Source organism: Oncorhynchus tshawytscha, linkage group LG07, assembly GCF_018296145.1.
Source record: "Oncorhynchus tshawytscha isolate Ot180627B linkage group LG07, Otsh_v2.0, whole genome shotgun sequence".
Lineage (NCBI taxonomy): Eukaryota > Metazoa > Chordata > Actinopteri > Salmoniformes > Salmonidae > Oncorhynchus > Oncorhynchus tshawytscha.
In genome coordinates this window covers 57,779,004-57,791,895 of record NC_056435.1, presented here as the reverse complement: position 1 = coordinate 57,791,895, position 12,892 = coordinate 57,779,004, and the positions used below count along the sequence as shown (strand labels likewise).

Genomic DNA, 12,892 nt, shown 5'->3' with positions numbered 1-12,892 from the left:
CAGTGTTACAGAATGTCCCTGCTCTCCGCAATGTGAAGTGAAATAGTGGAGAGCAGGCTTGATTATGTTTGTGTTTAAACACACACAGTGAGATTAAAAGTCTTCTACTCAACAGCTAAACAAGGAGATAACACACACGCACACACACACGCACACTATGCTATAGACACACATTCACACACATACACTATGCTGTACACACACACACACACTTTTCTCTGGTCCCTGTGATAAGATGACAGTACGTAGACATGAAGTAATTCTATTTTTTGTTTTTTACAGCTTTTATTTATCATCAATACATGTCTACGTATCCAATAATCATAACATTAGGCTACCGCAGCAGAATGCATAGCATTGGTGCAATACTAGCACATACGAGAGTAATACCTGCTCAATATAAAGGTTGTTATATTTGAAACATCTACTTAATTACAAATCCATAGCCAGAGACATTAACATTGTGAACAGAATCCTAAATGTTTTCTTTTAGACAGTTGGAACTTCAGTCTGTTTCTTCGTTGTAATGAACAAAGAATAGAAAAGTAAGATGCTAATAAAACAGTCTTCAGATTCATAAAGTGGAAGGAGATCCCTGTAAGGACACATACAGTAAATATAGCACTGTCTCTGAGTCTGCAGTCTGGGTGCTCTGAATTACTCCATTGGTCCTTTCCTGTGAGGCAGATACAAACAGTCAAAGAAAGTCAAATACACAGAGATGAATACAGGGACAAAGACACTGTCAAATAGAGAAAGTGATCAATCACATGTAATCATATTCATTGTGATCTAAAAGGCCAAACGGATCCTATTCTGAGACACTTTATGAATACAGGCTCAGATCTACTTCTGAGAAAAAGAGTAAGTCCCCGAGATTGATACAGCAGCAGGAACATAAAATCTATCTGTCGTGAGAAAAGGTGAGAGGAGGAGAGGAGAAGTGAAAGATGTCACAGATTTGTGAAGTTTACACAAGAACTTACTTGGCAAACTGATGTCGACACTTTTTGGGTAGTCCTGTAGCACATACAAAAACAAATTCAGAACAACAGCAGAGTAACTGTAATAAACAAGAATACATTACTACATTTCTACATTACTACATGACTTATCGGCAGGTAAGGAAGGAGAGAAGACACTCACGGCTGAAGTAGTACAGTGTGGAGATCAAAGCCACAGCCAGGGCCAGCAGCACTCCAACCAACGGCCAGAGAACCTTGGAGCCACAGCCTGAAACACAACAGAAAACCTGTTAAATAATGTTTCAACTGCTGGGACGTATATCGTGTCAACGTAACTAGTTACATAACATTGGGGTTACAGACATAGCCCTGGTTCTCCAAAAGAGAGAGTGAGACCACTAATTAATGGGATAATATTTGTGGATTTAGCTTAAAACATTCAACCTGTTACAATAGACAACTTATTGGACAGACTTGTTAAACTTGTGAATCTTACCTTTTGGGGTCTGATAGTTGCTTTTGGTGCAGCGGCCGTTTGGGATGCTGTTTGGGATGCCTTGGGGCTGAGGCTTTGTGACGGGGAGTAATGTTGGCCGAGTTTCTGGTGGGTCACAAAAATACACAATGTGATGGATATAAGAAACACTGTGAGAGAGACAAAATGCACAAAAGATAATGGAGAGAGATTTGGACAGATGAAGAAGCTTGGAAATGGATCTGCAACCGGCGCAAAATAATATGAACTTATTGCCTTTCTCTTCTATAACAAGGCTGAATTCCCCATTATCGTCCTGACTTCACTAGAAATTAAATTAATCCCAACCTAGCGCTATGAAGGGATAAGGGTTCGCTTATGGGACAGCCGAAGAACCCTTTATTCTAAGAGTGTAGACCATGGAAAATCAGGAAATTGGTCTGTTCTCAGGCCATTCAAAAGATAATACAGGAGTATAGTGTAAGAGAGTTATAGTTACTGTTGTGTAACTATACTGAACAAAAATATAAACTCAACATGTAAAGTGTTGGTCCCATTTTTCATGAGCTGAAATAAAAGATCCCAGAAATGTTCCATACGCACAAAAAATAATTTCTCTCCAATTTTGTGCAGACAGTTGTGAGTGAGCATTTCTTCTTTGCCAAGATAATCCATGCACCTGACAAGTGTGGCATATAAAGAAGCTGATTAAACAGCATGATCATTGCCCGGGTGCACCTTGTGCTGGGAACAATAAAGGCCACTCTAAAATGTGCCGTTTTGTCACACAACTCAATGCCACAGATGTCTCAAGTTTTGAGGGAGCATGCAATTGGCATACTGACTGCAGGAATTGTATTTAATCTTCATTTAAACAGGGAGTCACATTGAGATTAAAAATCTATCAAGAGAGCCCTGTACACATTACAATAAAAACAGAAAATTAAAACAACATACGGATATATGTGTATAAAACAATATAATTCAGCACACAACAAACAAATATAAACATATTTAATAAAAGCAATTACATTTAACTACATAAAGGTCCTCAATCAATAATTTAAACTGCCTGAGTGGCACCAGTACATGTAGCTGCAGTGAACTCTGCATTTTGTTCCAGAAATTAGGGGCAAAAAAACTAAATGCAGATTTTCCCAAAACTGTGGAGACTGAAGGGATCTCTGGTGTTATCCATTCCTGTGAACAGGATTGGTCATTTATGACTCTTATCTTAATGAATGATGTTACATATAGAAGGAGTTTCTGTCAGATTGCTTTGTAAATAAATAAAAGAGAATGCAGCTCTCTTTTTACAGACCACAATGTCTGTATAAATGTATTGCGGAATGGTAGACTGTGCCCAAGGCTTTTCATTTAGAGGTTTCTGCATGTATGTTAACAGTATCACTAAAATCCAATACACAGAGAAGCATTGTTTGAACAATCTTTCTCCTATTTTTAATACTAAAGCATGATTTATTTTGATATAAAAAAAAACAATCTTGGATCTTAGCTTCTTAGTAAGATTTTCAACAAATGTTACGGCGGACAACTTGCGTTACGAATGTCCACCAGAGCTGTTGCCAGATAATTTAATGTTCATTTCACTACCACAAGCCACCTCCAACCGCCTTTTAGAGAATTTGACAGTATGTCCAACTGGCCTCACAACCGCAGACCATGTATAACCACGCCAGCCCAGGACCTCCACATCCGGCTTCTTCACCAGCGGGATCGTCTGAGACCAGTCACCCAGACCACTGATGAAACTAAGGATTATTTCTGTAATAAAGCCCTGCAATAAAGCCCTTTTGTGGGGAAAAACTTACACTCTGATTGGCTGGGCCTGTTTCCCCAGTGGGTGGACCTGGCTCCCAAGTGGGTGGGCCTATGCCCTCCCTGGCCAACCTATGGCTGTGCCTCTGCCCAGTCATGGGAAATCTATACATTAGGGCCTAAAAATTTTTTTCAATTGACTGATTTCCTTATATGAACTGTAACTCAGTAAAATCGTTGCAATTGTTGCATGTTGCATTTATATTTATGTTCAGTATAGTTATAGGCAGGGGCACAACTTTGGTTTTAGAAGTGGGGGGGGTCATCATTTTTTTATATATTTTTATTTTGCCAGACAAATAAATGCTCCAAACAGTCTACCCGACCACTCGGAGGCGTCCGCATGGTCCTAAAGCACCACGTTGCCTCGTTTTGTATCACATTCCAAAGATAAAACTGGGGGGGGGGACAAATATGCAATTTCCGAATGTGGGGGGGACATGTCCCCCCCGTCCCCAGTGAAAGTTGTGTCCCTGGTTCTAGGTTGTAAATTTAGGAATTCTGGATTAATTCAGGAACCTTCTCATCTCTAATCAGCAGGGTTGGGAGGTAACAGATGACATGAAATCCGTTATGGAAACTGTGTAACGTGTTACATAACCAGAGTTCAGATTACAGATACTTTTGAAAAACTAGATTATTACTTCTTGGATTAAATTCAGAAAGGAGGTTTATGAAAACAATCTTTGACACCTTTCTGTTTTCTCAATGACATTCAAATCAGCTTTGAAAAAATGCTCAATTTGTTCCACCTGAGGGAGTCTGACCATAAGACCAAATGCATTTGATGGATAGCGGGAAAATGTTGTATGCTACATTCCAAGCTCTGTCTTACGAACTCTATCAGCATCCAAATTGATTACCCATCAGATTATCAAATTTGAATAAATGCTTGGAGGTGAGGACGACAGCAGTGGTGTAGCCTACGGGGTGATACGGATATCACTTATTATTGATATCTACATAGCACATGTATGTGAATCACACACTCTCTCATTGATCTATTTGCACCTTACGGGTTGTGGTTGTTGTGTTGTGGATGTCTGTTCACAAATGTATATGTGTATTTTAACCCAATAATGATTGAATTTAAGAAGTTTAAGCTGCCTATCAATCATTGTTTTTGCGACCAGTGGATCATCAGTGAAAAATGCGCTCTTGCTACAGCTGCATAGTGCAGATCCCAGTCTATGAAATTCAAGTTTGAAGAGTTCCCACCTTCTAAACTCCTCCGTGGTATTGTGCTCCATACTGTCATAAACTATTTACATTTAAGAAGACCATGACTAAGAAGACTAATTCGTTCTGATTCCAAAATAAGACTCAAAGGGACCATCAGTAGTTGCTACATCCACTGGACTTATACATGTATTATATATACCCATTGCTTCTTGAAGAATATAACTTATAAATGCCTCACGAGTTTAGTTCAACTGTCACACCCCATGAGAAGCTGTAATATAAATGTGAACCAACACTGTATAGCCCCAAAACGTGGTGAAAACAATCATTTTGATATGGATGGTCAGTCCTTGCATCCATAGTTCTGTCTATTGATCTGAGAATGGTTACATTTCTCCTGGCCAATCCCTCAGCTTTTTATTTATTTATACCAAAACACAGGCGGGGTGTCATTTCTGTCTTCTTCTAATTTGCCTAATCTCAGTTTATGTGAAAAAACAAGCAAATATAGTGTAGAGCGGGAGTATTCAACTCCTACCCTATGAGGTCTGGAGTCTGCTGGTTTTCTGTTCTACATGATTATAATTGCACCCAGCAGGTGTCCCAGGTCTAAAGCAGAAGAACTGGCTTCGAGGTCCAGAGTTAAGTTTGAGGGGGGTAGAGAATCATTGTACCATCTAAACTGCTGTGAAATATATTTTCCATAACCACAAATATTGTATTTTCAGCTGGTGTATAAAACTGAAAGCAAAAGACCCAAAAACGAGCACACATAGATCAGATCTATATCTATTAGACTTGCTTTCAATGAGAATGACAGATCTATAAATCACATTTCTATGTGAATTTGGTCGGGTCGCCGAAAAAGTTATATATTGCAAAGTAATCTAAAACTAACTGAAAGTAATCAGATTAGTTGCTGAGTTTGGTTAATCCAAAAGTTACGTTACTACTTGCAATTTTGGACAGGTAACTAGTATCTGCAAAAGATTACATTTAGAAAGTAACCTACTTAACCCTTCTATTTAGCCATAAGAAGAATGGGAAGTGTCAGTGCCATGCAGGGGAATGGGTTCCTCTCACCTCCAGGTCTGAGAAGAACTCCTGGCCTCCACAGCTCATTCTCTTTCTGGTTCTGGAGCATACAGGTGTACAGCCCTGCGTCCTCTGAACTTATGTTAATGAGGCGCAGTGTGAAAGTCATCTTGCTTCCCCCATCCCGCTTACTGGCCTGGAACCGGTGTTTGTCCACACTGGCTTCGTGGTTGGTCCGGCCAGCATTGTTGAGGCTGAGAAGGAACTGGAAGTCGAGGTTGTTGTGGAGAGTGCGGAACCAGAAGACCGTCTGGCAGGAGCGGCTGGAACACTCACAGGTGAGGACCTCTGTGTCGTTGATCCTGGGGTAGCGGACGAAGTCGGACTCTGAAAGTGTCTGGCAGGACACTGGGATAGGAGAAGTGAATGGAGGTTTAGTTTTGCTAAACAAACTGCTACCACATCAAAGGAGACATACAGTATATAAACAATACTGATGGAATGAGGTCCTATTGCCATTTTTGCGTGCTGGACAGAGATCAAAATAATAAGAAGACATGATGGACGTCCGTAACACGTACGCTGTCCTACAATATTCTTACCTGATATAAGATTGAAACCTTGTCTGCTTGTGCGTCAATATAAATTAATTATTGTGCTTTCACCAGTATTGTGGACACCTGTTTATTAAATCAGGTAAATTATACATGAAATACTGTACATCAAGCGAGATAGAAAGACAGAAAGAAAACAGAAGGTTTGAGCCTGCTCAATGTAAAATGAAAAAAAAAAAAACCTGAACAGACACAAACCAATACTATCATCAAACCAGTCGTTTTGCAATAGTGGAAATGTTAAATGACAGCTTGGAACCATGAAGAAACACAAATGAAAGGTTAGTGGAGAGACTTATCTATAAAGGCGACATTATGAAGCAAACATTGTGCGAGACACTGCTGAAATATTTCGCTTGGCTTCTTTATATGTAATGCGTCACAGAAATATGTATACATATCTTAACTGCAGAGCTCTCGTTGGATTTAAGAATAGCTCTTGGTCGTCTTTGAATTTCCGTCATGTCTTGAAGACAATATTGAGGGTCTGTGCATTTTGATCCAGCATACTGTTTATTTACTGTTATTTAATCATCGCAGACTAAAACATATCACTTAAATATTTTAAAGAACTTTATATAAAGAAACTTAAAGAAAACACAGGGGCCTCTTCAACACTCCATTAAGCAAATAAATAACACACATTTAACATTCTGACTTGCACTAGTTGTCAAGGTGGGTCTAACGCTGTTCCTGAGGACTCAACAGAGAAGAACTTGATGACAGTGGGTAGACAGAATATTGCGGTCCTACCTGTTGTCATCAAACACACCATTGTCCAGATCAGTCCCAATGGGGTCATCTTGAGTGGCTGTGGACTTGTGGTCTATGTCTCGAGTGTTAGCTGAGTGTCGGCAAAAGTGATTTATTTTCCCTTCATGCATCTGCCAGAGAACAGGGGAGGAACTGAAGTAACATGGCCAAGTGTTGCCTGGGCAACACCCCTTGCCTGGGCAACACCCCTTGCCTGGGCAACACCCCTTGCCTGGGCAACACACAGCCACACACCAGGCCTATCGCACACGCACACGCACACACACACACACACACACACACACACACACACACACACACACACACACTTGCAATAAAGACATTACGTCAGAAGATTTCCCCAAATAATAAATTAGATTTATGTCCTCTTGTTGATGGTTTGTTAGGTTTTGTCTGTATTTTCCACTTAAGAGATCACTGATTCATACAATATTAACACATAAAATAAAACATAAAATAAATACATTTTACGGTAACTTTATACTCCTAACTTAAAACATGTTATGTGGTATGTCTAACTATTCTTCTGTATTCCTCTTTAACCAAATCTCTACTGTTGATGTAAAAGGCATGCTGTAGAAGTGTTCAGACACTTTTTTTGAAACATTTCACTAGTTTTTGAGACTTACTCCACCAGCGATAGCCCTCATTCTGAATAAGGTAAAACTCATGGACCAACAGAAAGTGAACAATTTCATAATATCAACAATGACTTTATGTCTCAACCAACCTCTGGACTTCTAGAACCACCGGCATAGAAATTTCCGTCAAGGTCGAAAGTATTTAGAGTCCGTATAAATAGTACTTGTCAACACTATTTTAGCACTATATTGTATTGTTTTATACCAACACATTTAAAATCAAGACCTCATTTTTTTCTGGTGTAACTAGTTTGCACAATTGCCAAGTGTGGATCACCTCTCCTAACCCGAACCGCTCTTCCCAGGTGTGTGACCTAGACCAGCTGCAGCAGCACTGAGTACTGGAGCACAGCTGCAGATCCAGCTACCTTAACTCCAGTTCATGTTAAAGCAATACACAGCCAACCAACAACGGTGCTTAATGAGTACTTCTGTCATTGCTAAAACAGATAAATACCCGTATAAATATATCTGAGAAAATCTACATTAATTGACTCTGTCAAGTAAATTCAACTAAGCCTTAACAATTTCAACAGAGCATGAACTTTACCGTAAGATGTAGTGAAGCAGCTTTGAGGTCACTGTTCCTACAATAAAGTGATATGTAGCCTATATTTGATATAAAATGAATGAGCAATAGTAATATATCTGTTTGATAGCAAATACAGTAGCTCACATTTACGTTTTCACGTCTTTATACTGTGGCGTACAGCAGGTCAGCCACCAGGGGGAGACTCGTCGAGGCCTGGTAACAGATGGAATTTACATCATGAGGTGATGGCTCCATCTGCCAGGTCTCGACGGGCTCTCCAGCCAGGACTAATTGGGGCTGATTGCGAGCTGGTGAGTAATCAAGGGCGGCTTGCTCACCATCTGTGCAAGGCCCATAAAGCTGGCAGAAGGGCAGCACACAGGAGGAGTTGGGGAAGAAAGGACTCCTGTGTTATTGTTGACGGTTGCAGAGGTAACAAGAGGGAGGTGAGTTTTGTGCCCGACAGGATACAGCCAGACCCAGAATCCCAGAAGATGGCATCCCGGAGAGGTTCTTATAGGGGAGACCCATCATTTTCTTTTTGATCTATTATTTAAATAAACACCCTTGAAACTGAGCTAATCCTTCTCTGTCCGTGTCTGATCTGGGTAAACGTCTTGACCAAACCCCCCGATCTGCCACAATACCCCTTTTATGCCTTGGTTATATGGGCCACCTTTAATATATTTACTTCACACACTAGCTAGGGAATAGAATTCAATAGCAGGTGAACGATTGCCACATTTTTGATTTTCTATTTTAATTTCCAAATTTCCATTCAGTAAGAACATTACCCAGATACACTGTAAAGTGCCTTCAGAAAGTATTCACACCCCTTGACTTTCTCCACATTTTGTTGTGTTACAGCCTGAATTGAAAATGGATTACGTTTAGATGTTTATGATCACTGGCCTACACACAATACCCCATAAGTGGAATGATTTTATACATTTTTACAAATTAATAAAAAATGAATTAACTGAAATGTCTTGGGTCAATAAGTATTCAATCCCTTTGTTATGGAAAGCCTAAATAAGTTCAGGAGTAAAAAATGCGCTTAACAAGTCGCATAATAAGTTGCATGGACTCACGCTGTGCACAATAATAGTGTTTAACATGATTTTTGAATGACTACCTCCACTCTGAGGTTTTCCAATGCCCCTCAACGAAGGGAAATGATTGGTAGATGGGAATAAAAGCAGACATTGAATATCCCTATAAACATGGTGACGTTATTAATTACACTTTGGATGGTGTATAAATACACCCAGTCATTACAAAGATACAGGATGGAAAACACTCAGGGATTTCACTGTGAGGTCAATGGTGACAGAGTTTAATGGCTGTGATAAGAGAAAACTGAGGATGGATCAACAACATTGGCGTTACTCCACAATACTACCCTAAATGACAGAATGAAAAGAAGGAAGTCTGTACAGAATAAAAAATATTCAACAACATTACAATAAGGCACTAAAGTAAAACAGCAAAAATTGTGGGAAAGAAATTAACTTTATGTTCTGAATACAAAGCGTTATGTTTGGGGCAAATCAACACAACACATGACTGAGTACCTGCTGCATCATGTTATGGGTATGCTTGTTACCAGCAAGGACTACGGAGTTAAAAAAAAAAAAAATGGAATGGAATAGAGCTATGCACAGGCAAAATACTAGAGGAAATGCTGGTTCAGTCTGCTTTCCAACAGATGCTGGAATACAAATTGACCTTTCAGAAATAACCTAAAACACGAGGCCAAATATACAATTTCCAAGACGACATCGAATGTTCATGAGAGGACCAGTTACAGTTTTGACTAAAATCAGCTTGAAAATCTATGAAAAGACTTGAAAATGTCTGTAATGTTCAAATATTGTACAATCCAGGTGTGCAAAGCTCATACCGATTTACCCAGAAAGACTCACAGCTGTAATCACTTCCAAAGGTGATTCAAACATGTATTGACTCATGGGTGTGAATACTTCTGTAAATGATGTTTCATTTTCAATAAATTTGCAAAAATGTCTAAAAACATGTTTTCACTTTGTCATCATCGGGTATTGTGTGTAGATGGGCAAATTATGCTTTTTAAAAAATCCATTTGGCATTCAGGCTGTAACACAACACATTGTGGAATAAGTCAAGGGGTATGAATACTTTGTTAAGGCACTGAACATAGCAGATTGGTGAAGATATACATTTGGGGTCATTTAAAAGTGTTCTACAGTGCAGTAAAAAAATAAGTGCGTAAAAGTGTATGTAACTGCAACATTGGGGCATATTTTAGAAATGCATTTCATTACATAGGTTGTTGTTATATAATTGCTATTGGCGTCACCTTGCGAGATAGTTTCTTACATTAACAATGTTCCTTGCTGCAGCTAAGCCAAGGCATTCTGAAAAAGTAACTTGTTACTGCCCAGAACTGCATGGCAATAGTGCTTGGTTCTTTGGAGTCTGTGTGGGCTGAGGGGTATATGGGGAGAAACATGATCTAGGTGGGGGTCGTACAGGGGGAGGATGTGGGCACAGCACAGCTCTACGGGGGTCGAGGGTTTGAGAGAGAGGGAACCAAACCACATGATTCTTTGAAAACAGGAGATCTCAGAAGATCTCTGTACACGCCTCAGAACAGTCAAGCCTTTGTTGGGCTCTCGAGGTGCAAAGCTGAAATTCTAATCTCATATGTATATATACACTGTATTCTATGCTATCTATTGCATCTTAGCCTATGTCGCTCTGACATTGCTCATCCATATAGTTCTATATTCTTATTCCATTCCTTTACTTAGATTTGTGTGTATTAGGTGTTTGTTGTGGAATTGTTAGATATTACTTATTAGATATTGCTGCACTGTCTGAACTAGAAGCACAAGCATTTCACTACACTTGCAATAACATCTGCTAACCATGTGTATGTGACCAATAAAATTTGCTTTGATTTGATAAATATTTAATCTCATGTCTTTTCAGCTACACACAGTATAGGAGACCTAAGAATGTTCATGTCTGTTCAGGTACACACAGTCCAAGAGACCTGAGAATGTTCATGTCTGTTCAGGTACACACAGTACAGGAGACCTAGGAATGTTCATGTCTGTTCAGGTACACACAGTACAGGAGACCTGAGAATGTTCATGTCTGTTCAGGTACACACAGTACAGGAGACCTAGGAATGTTCATGTCTGTTCAGGTACACACAGTACAGGAGACCTAAGAATGTTCATGTCTGTTCAGGTACACACAGTCCAAGAGACCTGAGAATGTTCATGTCTGTTCAGGTACACACAGTACAGGAGACCTAAGAATGTTCATGTCTGTTCAGGTACACACAGTACAGGAGACCTAAGAATGTTCATGTCTGTTCAGGTACACACAGTACAGGAGACCTAAGAATGTTCATGTCTGTTCAGGTACACACAGTCCAAGAGACCTGAGAATGTTCATGTCTGTTCAGGTACACACAGTACAGGAGACCTAAGAATGTTCATGTCTGTTCAGGTACACACAGTCCAAGAGACCTGAGAATGTTCATGTCTGTTCAGGTACACACAGTACAGGAGACCTAAGAATGTTCATGTCTGTTCAGGTACACACAGTCCAAGAGACCTGAGAATGTTCATGTCTGTTCAGGTACACACAGTACAGGAGACCTCTGTCTGTTCAGGTACACACAGTACAGGAGACCTGAGAATGTTCATGTCTGTTCAGGTACACACAGTCCAAGAGACCTGAGAATGTTCATGTCTGTTCAGGTACACACAGTACAGGAGACCTAGGAATGTTCATGTCTGTTCAGGTACACACAGTACAGGAGACCTGAGAATGTTCATGTCTGTTCAGGTACACACAGTACAGGAGACCTAGGAATGTTCATGTCTGTTCAGGTACACACAGTACAGGAGACCTGAGAATGTTCATGTCTGTTCAGGTACACACAGTACAGGAGACCTAGGAATGTTCATGTCTGTTCAGGTACACACAGTACAGGAGACCTGAGAATGTTCATGTCTGTTCAGGTACACACAGTACAGGAGACCTAGGAATGTTCATGTCTGTTCAGGTACACACAGTACAGGAGACCTGAGAATGTTCATGTCTGTTCAGGTACACACAGTACAGGAGACCTAGGAATGTTCATGTCTGTTCAGGTACACACAGTACAGGAGACCTGAGAATGTTCATGTCTGTTCAGGTACACACAGTACAGGAGACCTGAGAATGTTCATGTCTGTTCAGGTACACAAGACCTTAGAATGTTCATGTTTTTTTTCCATTTGTATGATTTGTATTGTTGTTTGCAAAATAATTCTGAATGAAATGTTGAATTCAGTGTGTTAACTTGATAACAATGATCCAATAGACATTGATCTTGGCTGTCAGCTTGGCTGTCGAAACATTGGTAATTAAATCTTTGAGCTCCTAGAGTGTGCGGCTCTCTTTAATTTTCAACTTTTCTACTCTGCTAGCCAGCACCTCGCCTAAATAGGTGTGCGTTTCTTTTTCTTCTAGATTGATCAAATATACACCAGATGTAACTGCTGTATATGAACTTTCATTCATTCTACAATAAACCGTAGTATGCCAAGTGTCCTCATTTTTACCTCCTGCACCTGTTTGACCCGACACAAATGCAAGCTCACACACATGCACGCACAGACACATTTTCTGCAGACGTCGCTCTCTCTCTCTCTAGAGTCTAGACACTCAAAATGAGATCCATATAGATAGAGGTATCCTCTATATTTAACCAGATTCACTAGTTGTATTACCTCCTTCAACCGGTTTTTATTACACTGAGATTAACAGTCCTACAGTATTGTAGCTACGGTAAC

General features: G+C 39.9%; 1 protein-coding gene across 2 annotated transcripts; it reads right to left on the bottom strand.

Moving 5' to 3' along the window:
* Nucleotides 1–288: 288 nt before the first annotated feature.
* LOC112255518 lies at nt 289–7,001 on the bottom strand. 2 transcript variants are annotated; one of them, XM_024428501.2, is made up of 6 exons: nt 6,864–7,001; nt 5,545–5,904; nt 1,462–1,566; nt 1,147–1,233; nt 987–1,020; nt 533–676 (listed from the first exon to the last, which is right to left on the bottom strand). In XM_024428501.2, the coding sequence occupies exons 1-6, from the start codon at nt 6,910–6,912 to the stop codon at nt 658–660; spliced, it is 654 nt and encodes a 217-aa protein (XP_024284269.1). In that variant the 5' UTR covers nt 6,913–7,001; the 3' UTR covers nt 533–657. The 2 variants fall into 2 exon arrangements, with proteins under 2 accessions (XP_024284268.1, XP_024284269.1); XM_024428500.2 differs by lacking the exon at nt 987–1,020 and having other exon boundaries at nt 289–676.
* Nucleotides 7,002–12,892: the final 5,891 nt, after the last annotated feature.